Here is a 9771-nt window from a genome sequence, read left to right on the forward strand (position 1 = left end):
GGCATAAGCTTTCATGGATAAAAAACCAATGGGTTTTTTTACCCACGAAAGCTTATGCCCAAATAAATCTGTTAGTCATTAAGGTGCCACCGGACTCCTTGTTGTTTTTGTGGATACAGACTAACACAGCTACCCCTCTGATACGTTACATCATTAATAATGACTCTTAGTAACTAAATAATATTGAGCATGGATAATTACTGCATTAGGAATTCATTCCCTGCCTTAGTGCAGTGTTTGTTGCTTTGTAAATGCCTATCATGAATAATTATAATTAGTCTATTAGTAATTGGTTGTGAGTCGTTATAATTAATTCAGTAATTGTGAAATATAAGTAAGTTATATTAGTAATTGTTTTGCTCCAACAATGTCCATTAGTATTTGTTATTATGACATTCGTTTATTTTGTGGGTGAGGAGCAAACTGTTGAATTCTCAAAAGTGCTGTGCATTGTTTTTAGTACTTTGGCCCAGACCAACTCCTATGAGTTAGGGTCCTAAATACCTTTGAGGATCTGGACTTTTGTCTCTGTTCACAGCACGTTCAGTGCCCTGTTCAAAGTGAGGGGGGGAAATGTAATTATTGCCAAGCACTAATCTGTTAGCTATTTATGCTGATGTCATCACCTGGCTGGTATATCTAATTTTATATCCGTTAGGGGGGGATTAGTGCAGGGGACAGGAGGTCAGACAACATGCATTCTTTCCCCAACTCTACCTTTGGCTCATTGTGTAACTTTGGTCAAGTCACTTACTCCCATTTTCAAAAGTGACCTGCCCAATTGAAGACCTAAAGATCTGCAACGCAACACTTCAAAACGGAGCTGCCCCTTTTGAAAATCGAAGGGGTAGCCCTGTTAGTCTGGCTCTGTAAAAGCAGCAAAGAGTCCTGTGGCACCTTATAGACTAACAGACGTCGTGGAGCATGAGCTTTCGTGGGTGAATACCCACTTTTTCGGACACATGCATCCGAAGAAGTGGATATTACCCACGAAAGCTCATGCTCCAATACGTCTGTTAGTCTAGAAGGTGCCACAGGACTCTTTGCTGCTTTTGAAAATGTTGGTTATAATCTCTCTTCCTCCCGCTCCGCCGCTGAAAAGGCCAGTAACACTTGCTTCCTTTACAGGGGTACATTGACTACAGTGCTTTGGGATGCACACGTGCAAGCTCTCTGCAGAAGCCTGATCTTCCCATGTCAGCTTCTAGCAAAGCTCCGGCTGCTTGCAGTGGGAGCACGCTGGGGATGGTCCCCAGCCGCCTGAGCTGTGTAAGATATACCACACTGGTCTGACAGCACATACCCAGCTGCACCCGTTACAGTCCTGACTCCTCTTCCAAAGTCCTGCGCGGCCCGGCCGCGAGTGCGCAGCTCGGAGTACTGGCCCCGCTCCCGGGGTTCGCTGCCGGTTGGCCCAGGGTCCCCGGGAAGGCTTCTCTCGGCCTGGCTCGAGCGCCGGCGGTTGCTAGGCACCCGCACAACCGCCGCCGGACGACCCGAAGAGGCGGCGCCCGTCCCGAGGGAGGGAGCGACCCGGCGAGACCGTTGGTGAGTGGCCGCGCGGCGCCCCCGTCCCGACCCTCGCCGCAGGCGGAGCCCGCCCAGCCCCGGAAGCCGTGAGGGGAGCAGGGGGCTGCTGAACGCCCCCTCCCGGCTCAGGGGAGCAGCGTGGCCTTGGGGTTCCTTTAAAAAGCCCCGGCTCCTGGAGTCCTGTGACTGGGGGGTCCTTAAAGCCCCAGCTCCTGGAGGCCTGGGATTAAGGGGAGATTTTTTTCCTTAAAGCTTCAGCTCCTGTGCTTATGGGTTTAGGGGAGAGTCTCCACTTTCATTTAAAAAATATAATTTTGGGGGCTGGTGGTTTCTAAGAAAAGCTTAAAAACATGACCCATGTGTCCCTCCTAGCAGCTCAGGCTGCAGAAGGCAAATGATAAGAAAACAATTAGAATTCTTTAAAATCTTCGGATTTTTTAAGCAACTCCCATGATTTTGGTGGGGCCTGACTCATGGATTTTGCATGTGTGGGGTTGGCAAGGCTGGGAGGGTTGGCAGGGACAGGGGTTGTTATGCAGGGGGTGGGGGACGAGAAAGAATTGCACTGTATTTTTGTTGCCATGTATTTTTGTTGTTGTTGGTCTATATCTCTTTGTCCATCTTGTCTTTTAGACTGTAAGCTCTTCAGGGCAGGGCTCATAAGAACCGCGTTAGTGGGTCAGACCAATCAGGCCCATCTAGCCCATTGTCCTGTCTCCGACAGTGGCCAGTACCAGAGCTTCAAGGGAAGTGTACCGAACAGGGCAATTTTGGAGAGATCCACCCCTGCCTTCCCCTCCTGACTTCTGGCAGTCACAGGTGTAAGGTCACCCTGAGCATGGGGTTGTATGTCTGACCATGTTGGATAATAGCCATCATCTTCTCTGTGTGTACAGTGACCAGTACAATAGAGCTTCAACCCTATTTGGGACCTTTAGGCACTACCAGAATTCATATAATTAATAACTGAGTCAAACACAATGTGGAGTCCTATCCTGAGTAGATTATATCTTGTCTCTCTCTCACCCCTTGGCAACTCCTTTGCCAGTAGAGCCCCACTGAACTGAAATGGTCTGATCTGTCTGCTGGTACTTCTACTCATTACTGCCTGACTCCTACTTTGGGTATTGCTGCCATAAATATGTTCAAACATAAGACAAACTTACAAGGTTCAGAGGAGAGGTAGGCTGGTTTCCAAACTGTGCTGACCTTTAGGCACAGATTTGTGCCACTGTAGACTTGCCCTTTTCTTTTCCTTTCTGAATTTTAAGGAAATATGTGGGAGAGCGGGGGATGGGGGAAATTAGGGGGAGAGGTGTGGTTACATAACAGACTTGGTGGAAGTGGGAACCGGCAGAACATTTTTAAAACACAGGAAATCAGTAGTAATCTGCTTCAAGTTGTGCACGCATCTATTCTAGGATGTTTGTGTTTGACTACTATACGTAACCCAAGAAGATACAGGATTCCACCACTTACAGAATTTATTCATTGATGTCTCTGTAATGGCAATCACTGTAGAGTATTTCCCAGTACCACATAGTGGGATGTGAAATTGCACAATTTCCCCCTAAATTAGACGAGTAATATGAATGGTAACCCTGTGGTGTCTGTTGGCAAATTGAGCTTTTTGACTGATCACTCTGGGCTGTCTCAACTGCACATCAGTATAAGTGATTTACCTATTAAACTTAGATAAAAGGTTTGACATACCAGCTTGAAAATTGTAATATTTGTTTTTTACTTGCATGCACTGACTTGGCACTTTGGCCCAGAGCCTCAAAGGTATTTAGGCTCCAAACTTCTATTGTCTGGGCCTTTATGTGTATGTTTTGCCTGTGTTTTCACAGGAGCTTTTATGGAAAGTCTTCTTGAATTAATAGATAGTTAGAATGTGCCATGTATATCCGTTGCATTGGACAAGTGCATTTGCTAGAAGAGCCTGGTATATCATTCCGCAGAGAAGTGGTTAATCCTAGTGACATGTAAGTGGTCATAATAGACCTTTAGTTAATACCTCATTAAGATCCAATCCTATACTTCATTTGCTAGCATTGCTTCAGTAGGTCTGTCTGCAGGCTCAGTTGGTCAGCAGTATAACAGTTCTATATTTTAGCTTACAATTTATACATCTTCCTTCCATAAGGATTCCAAAGTGCTTATTAATTCATACTGGGTCACGCTTCCCTTTGTAGTAAAAAAGTGCAATAAGGAGAAATAGCCCCAAGACTCATCTGAGCAGGTTAATTTGTATTGTTGCATCCCATAGTGCAAGGAGAAAAAACTCTTTGTAATTATTGACAATTGGCATTTAAAGAGAGCTAATAATTGTGGAGTGCTGAACTACCACATATATGGCAGCATCTTTAGAAAAGGGCCAGGGTATCTGTATACTTATGTACAGATCTTCACTAAACCCCATGCAAACTGAAATAATGCCCCTTTTCCTTGTTTGCTGATGTTTCCTTGTTTGTCTTTCTCTGCAAATACTGTAAGTATTTATGCCAGATACAAATGCAGATACAAATGCAGATTTCAGCCACTCCCAAATAACTGCTGCCATGCAAGCAATAACTCCTATTGTCTCTTCTGTAGTTGTTTGAGGGGACTGACTTCTGAATTGAACCACATACTGAATAAGGGGTTTCAGTTGTGTGTAGGATTTTGAGGAAGGTTTTGTAGTCAATTGCTATTCTTTTCAGCCTATAAGCCATGGGAGCACATGACCCAACAGGATTTTTATCCTCAACAGCATCAAGTTTAGAAACTTTCTTAAATGAAGATTTAGATTCTTGGAAATACAGCAAAGTCTTCCTAATTATGCAGCTGCAGCTTGGTGACACTAAGTTACTGTGAGAAGAATTTGGCCCATTGACCAATGAAATCCATCAGATGTTGTAGCATCTGACGTATTTTTCTTCCTGCGTAAATGAAAAGTGCTCTCTATTAACAGAATAAGATTGTGACCGTTGGTGCATGGAAGGGCCACACTGAGATTACTCAATCAGGGCAAACTACAAAGAATGGGGCAGATGATAACCAAAACTGGTGGTTATTCTAATAATTAGATTCACCAGCCCAGCAACAAAACATCTTCTACAATACCTTACTGGTTACCCAGAAGCCAAAAATACAGTTCCCTTAAAGCAATCCAGACTTGGACTCCCACCCAGACAGCCAAGTCAAATATGAGAAGGATTACTGAAAATCTTGTTCAATATATATATATAAAGTTCTGCTAATCCCAAGGTATCGGACACATTACCCATCAGGTCAATGAATATTTCAGATCTTACCCAAATACATGCTTACAGCCAATTCTTATTAACTAAAAGGTTTATTTAAAAAAGAAAAGAGAGAGAGTATTGTGGTTACAAGATCATTATACATACAGATATGAATAAAGTTCTTAGGTCAGTTTCATAGTAGAGATGATGAGCTGCTGAGTTGCAAAAAGTTCTTTTCAGAATCAGTTCATCAGGTTATAGTCCAAATAGCAGTTCATATATAGAGTTTGTTCAAATACTTCCGTGAGAATTAGCAGGGTAATCCAGACTAGAGCTGGAGACCTCAGTCTTGCGACTCAAGCTTCCCCGAACCAAGCTTAAGCAGATCTGAAATAACAGGATCAGGGCCTTAGAGTTCTTTTATAGATCTCTGGCAGGTTATTGATAGCCTCTTAACAGCAGGTATTCCTTGGGCGAAGCATTGTGGTTCTGAAGTAAAAACTCCTGTTTCCTATGTATACACAGGTAATTAGTTACATTCATCAGCATAAGGTAATTATCCATTAAGACATACAGTTTACTACAAACCTCAAAGAGAAATATTGACAATGTTATTATTACACCCAAGTTTCATCTAAATGTTAATATTCCCTCTGAATCATTGATCTTTCAATCAATAAAATATAGTAACAGACAGGAACCTTCTGGTTACATTGTTACCATCTAACAAGCTATAGGTAAACAGACAAATATGAACAGTATCTTCTTCTAATTCTCTAACGATACAAGTCTACATTTCAAAGCTCTATCTAACATGCCTTTGTTAGCTATTTATAAGGAATGGCCTTAATTACCATTTATATACTTTTCTAATATGTCTTTAAAGGTTGAATTTGGGTCATTTAGCCTGCTAGTCGCTTAACCCTTTCTGGCTCAGTGTCACAAAGCTATACTCAAAAAATTAATACAATGAAATAAGAGGTGAACTAGAAGAGAAAACTGGTTCCTGTTACATATTGAAATTGGTCTAGATTTGGAAACTTAGGTCAAATTCATCACTTGAGCAGCTCTGTTGACTTCAGTGGAGTTAGCTCTGGGATCAGTTCAGCCATGTGAATTCCAAAGAGCACTATCATCAGTAATTTGAGCATACCCTGGAAAATGGTATTATAATAGTTTACACATCTGGAAACTGAAATACAGGTGATATGGATTTACTCCAGAGAACATCATGTATTCAATGTGATTCTGGACATTTTTAACATGCTAGTTTTTACTTTGGGGTTTTGAGGTGGGTTTTGTTTGTTTTGTTTGTTTTTTGTTTTTTTTTTGACTAACTATAACTTGTTTACTATGTTTACCAATTTTGTTCTACCCATTTTTATGTAGAACTTCAACAATATGGCTTGCTCCAGTTTTTATATGTATCATTTTTAAAACCTAGTTTCAGCAAAATATCTGGTGGAGTTCCTGGAGCCATGGCTAGCGCTGACATCAAACCAAAATCTATAAGTCGTGCCAAAAAATGGTCAGATGAGATAGAGAATCTATACAGATTTCAGCAAGCTGGATACAGGGATGAAATTGAATATAAACAAGTGAAGCAAGTTGATATGGTAAGATTTATAACTGTGCAGGGGCTATGCATTTTAATTCTCTATTCCCTATTAAATAGTGAAATAAAAATGGAGGCACACCGTATATTTCCTTTCATTTGCTTTTGTTTTTAATCAAATTCAATTTTAGTTCTTTAGGCAGTTTTAGAAGTGCAGAATAACTGATTTTCAAATACATTTATTTTACTTGACACAGAAACTCTAGCAAGCCTGCAGTGTGCTGCCTCTTCATCAGTTACATATTTAAACATTTCAGAGCTTTTATTACATAATGAAGATTTTTTTTCATTAAAAAAAGAATTTAATGCTGGTGAAAGATACGGCATGGGCAGCTCACGGGCAGCTTCCACCCACTACTCTGCCAATGGGTACACCCCCTAATGTGGTATGCCCCCTTTTTAAGGATTAGAAGGTGGTTCAATATCCATGGGCTCAATCCAGCATTCTTGAAATTAGTGGCAGGTTTACCATTAAATTGTGTAGGAGTTGGATCAAACTCCTTGTACATGCAGTACTTGGTTTCTCTGCTGAAAATGTCAACAGTCAAGAAAGTTGATGCCAGGTATGGTGGAGGTGGTTGTAATGCAGACAGTTCTCTACTGAGACCATCAAGAACTCTATCTTGTACCCATTGAAAATGTCGTTGCATATGACCTAAGCTACTGGTAGTCACCTGATGTCAGACAGCTACGAATCTACTCTGGATTCAAACTAGCAACCCTATAGGTGATAGGCTCTATATTTCATTATTAATCTCCTAAATCATTCAGTTCCTCAAAATCCCCTTTAAAAATCTATTCAGATATACTATGTAATTATTTTGAAATATACAGTTTGCATTAAAGAAAACTTTTGGTGCTACTGATGTCTTGTTACCACCTTCCATTATTTAAAAATCAACTGTTTGAAGTATTTTCAAAATACCAGAAACAGATTCAACTATATTGGTGTCCAGTCTCTCACCACATTTCATGTTTTAAATCAGCATATGCACATTCAAGCCTTTGAAATTGGTGAGCTACTGCTTCTTTTACCTACATAAATTATTGTAACTATGCAAAGTGATCTTTGAAAAGTTACTGCTGAACTAAATTTTTAAAAAATTCATGGCTGAATTATAACCTACTGAAAATAGAGGTGTAAAGGAACATGCAGTTCGTTCTTTTGTATTGGGCTCAGATACTGTGGTGAAGAGTGTAGTATAAGTGCTTACACAGAAGTCTAGGTAGATCTTTTAATGAGAATGGTAGGATCCCTCTAGTTAATCAATTGTATAAGATAAAAGTCAAGACTGCTACAGAGTACAAGCCACAAAACAAACTATGATCCCATTGGCAGAGGGACACTCCCAACAAAATAATTTCCAACTTAAAAACTATGTGGAGTTTTGTTTATATCAAATTTCCGTGGAATTAGCATGAGCTATATTGTAACTGATCACATTTTGAAATATGGCTCATTTTTGCTCTATTATGGAGGCAACAAGATCTAAGAGCGGAGATACAAGGAATATTATATGGTACTTCCCTTTAGAGAAATAACCCAAGCAGCCAGCAGATCTGTACATTGAAGTACTAGGCTGAGTAATAAAACTACCATTTAAGAGATATAATTCAAATACAATCTGGTTTGATATCCATACCTGCTGATCAGAAGTGAGAAATTAATATTTGGGATTCAAGACAATAGGAAATACTCCTGCTGTTCATGCTGCAGGTGCTTACCTAACACCATGGGAGCTTCCAAAAGCTTATTAATTAAAAGGATTGAATGTCTGCACTTTTTACAATGTAATAAATATCTTGTGAAGTACTGAATTGAAAGCTATGGATGATGGTGCTCAGCACCTTGCAGGATTGGGTCGATTGACACTAATTTTCCTGATTTTACATATGGCTCATTTGTTTCTTTGAAAATAATGATGAAACTAATGATGTGTCTATTTTTCATGGTTAGAAAGGTGCCGAAGAAACTTTTACTTGTACATAATTCTTCCATAACAAGTGGAATCTTTCAGCCATTCGGATTTTTGAATGACTGAATCTTGTTTATACAGTAAAAGGAAGGCATCCATTGGCTAATCAAGGGGAGTCATAGACATTAGAGAGGAAAAGACCTGTTAAGTCTAATACCCTCCATTGCACCAGACAATGGTTGTTCCTGTTCTCTACACCATATTTTCTAACAGCTTTGTCCAGTCCAGTTTTAGATTACTCAAGTGCTATGTCTTCCATCACATGCCCTTTGGATCATTCTTACTCTCTTCTGACATAGTGAAGTGTTGTTGGGTTTTTGTTTGTGTGTTTTTATACCATACAGAACTTTGACTAGAAACTAGTTTCTGATGTTTTATGTTTTTTAATCTTTATTAGAGTTAAGCGATTTAATCATAAAGCACCAATCAGCTACAAACCAATTTATTCACCAAAATACAATCCATATAAAGATATCTCATCTCCTGTGATGTGTTCTACATGGATATTTCCTCTGAGTGGCAGCCTGTTCAGAAGATGAGTGTATATTCTTTTCATTCTGTTTGCAGGTGGATCGTTGGCCAGAAACAGGATTTGTGAAGAAACTTCAGAGAAGGGACAATACTTTCTATTATTACAACAAGCAAAGAGAATGTGAAGACAAAGAAGTCCATAAAGTGAAAGTTTATGCATATTAATTTTGTTAATCCCAACTACACTGTTTTGTTTTTGTTTGTTGTAAGTATGTTGCTTTAATCTATCTGATGTTTATAAAATGTAAGGAATTAAACAAGGTTTCTGAACTAATTTGTTCTGTTTTTAAATATAGCTGAACATTTTTTGGGGGAGGAGTAATAATGTATGTTCAGCACCAGATTTTCACAGAGGTTTTGATGAGGTCCATATAATTAGAAGTGCTAATTATTATTTAGTGCATTACATCTTTAATGTACTTTACTGACAGTAGCTAACTAATTCTAACCACAACCTTGGGAGATAGGTAAATGTTATTATCATCAGTTTACAGATGGGAAAACGGAGGCAGAAAAGTTAAGTGACATCCACAATATCATGAGGGAGTCGATGTCAGACCCAGGATTAATATTTGTTAAAGGAAATCGAATGACCTGGGGGTAGGGGCCAAAACCATGCTATGGATTAAAAACTAGTTAAGTGATGGGAAACGGTCATAACAAATATCTTTCTCTTTTAGCAAAGAGGAGTAAATAGTGAAGTATCCCATGGGTCTGTGGGGTTTTTTTAATATAAGTATTAATGATTTAAAGGAGAAAGTATTTAGTGAATTGATAAAATTAGCCAATGATACAGGAGGTTGGACAGCAAAAACTAAAGAGGATTATGAGAAGTTAAACACATGGTGGGATGAAGGGAATATTGGGCAGCAAAGTGTCAAGTGAAATCTAA

At 39.6% G+C, this 9771-nt stretch overlaps 1 protein-coding gene across 1 annotated transcript; it reads left to right on the top strand.

The window, feature by feature from the left end:
• The first annotated feature begins 1460 nt into the window (after positions 1–1460).
• On the top strand, positions 1461–9182 carry MEIG1 (meiosis/spermiogenesis associated 1). Its single transcript, XM_024212924.2, has 3 exons — positions 1461–1548; positions 6202–6373; positions 8916–9182. The coding sequence occupies exons 2-3, from the start codon at positions 6236–6238 to the stop codon at positions 9042–9044; spliced, it is 267 nt and encodes an 88-aa protein (XP_024068692.1). The 5' UTR covers positions 1461–1548; positions 6202–6235; the 3' UTR covers positions 9045–9182.
• Positions 9183–9771: the final 589 nt, after the last annotated feature.

The sequence above is a fragment of the Terrapene carolina genome, unplaced genomic scaffold (assembly GCF_002925995.2).
Source record: "Terrapene carolina triunguis isolate 2854851 unplaced genomic scaffold, T_m_triunguis-2.0 Scaffold68, whole genome shotgun sequence".
NCBI classification, from domain to species: Eukaryota; Metazoa; Chordata; order Testudines; family Emydidae; genus Terrapene; species Terrapene triunguis.

Bases quoted from the DNA above. Each gene is read 5' to 3' on its own strand.
- MEIG1 (XM_024212924.2), top strand. From the start codon at position 6,236: ATGGCTAGCGCTGACATCAAACCAAAATCTATAAGTCGTGCCAAAAAA. The intron at 6,374-8,915 runs GTAAGATTTATA...TTCTGTTTGCAG, and splicing joins AAGTGAAGCAAGTTGATATG to GTGGATCGTTGGCCAGAAAC.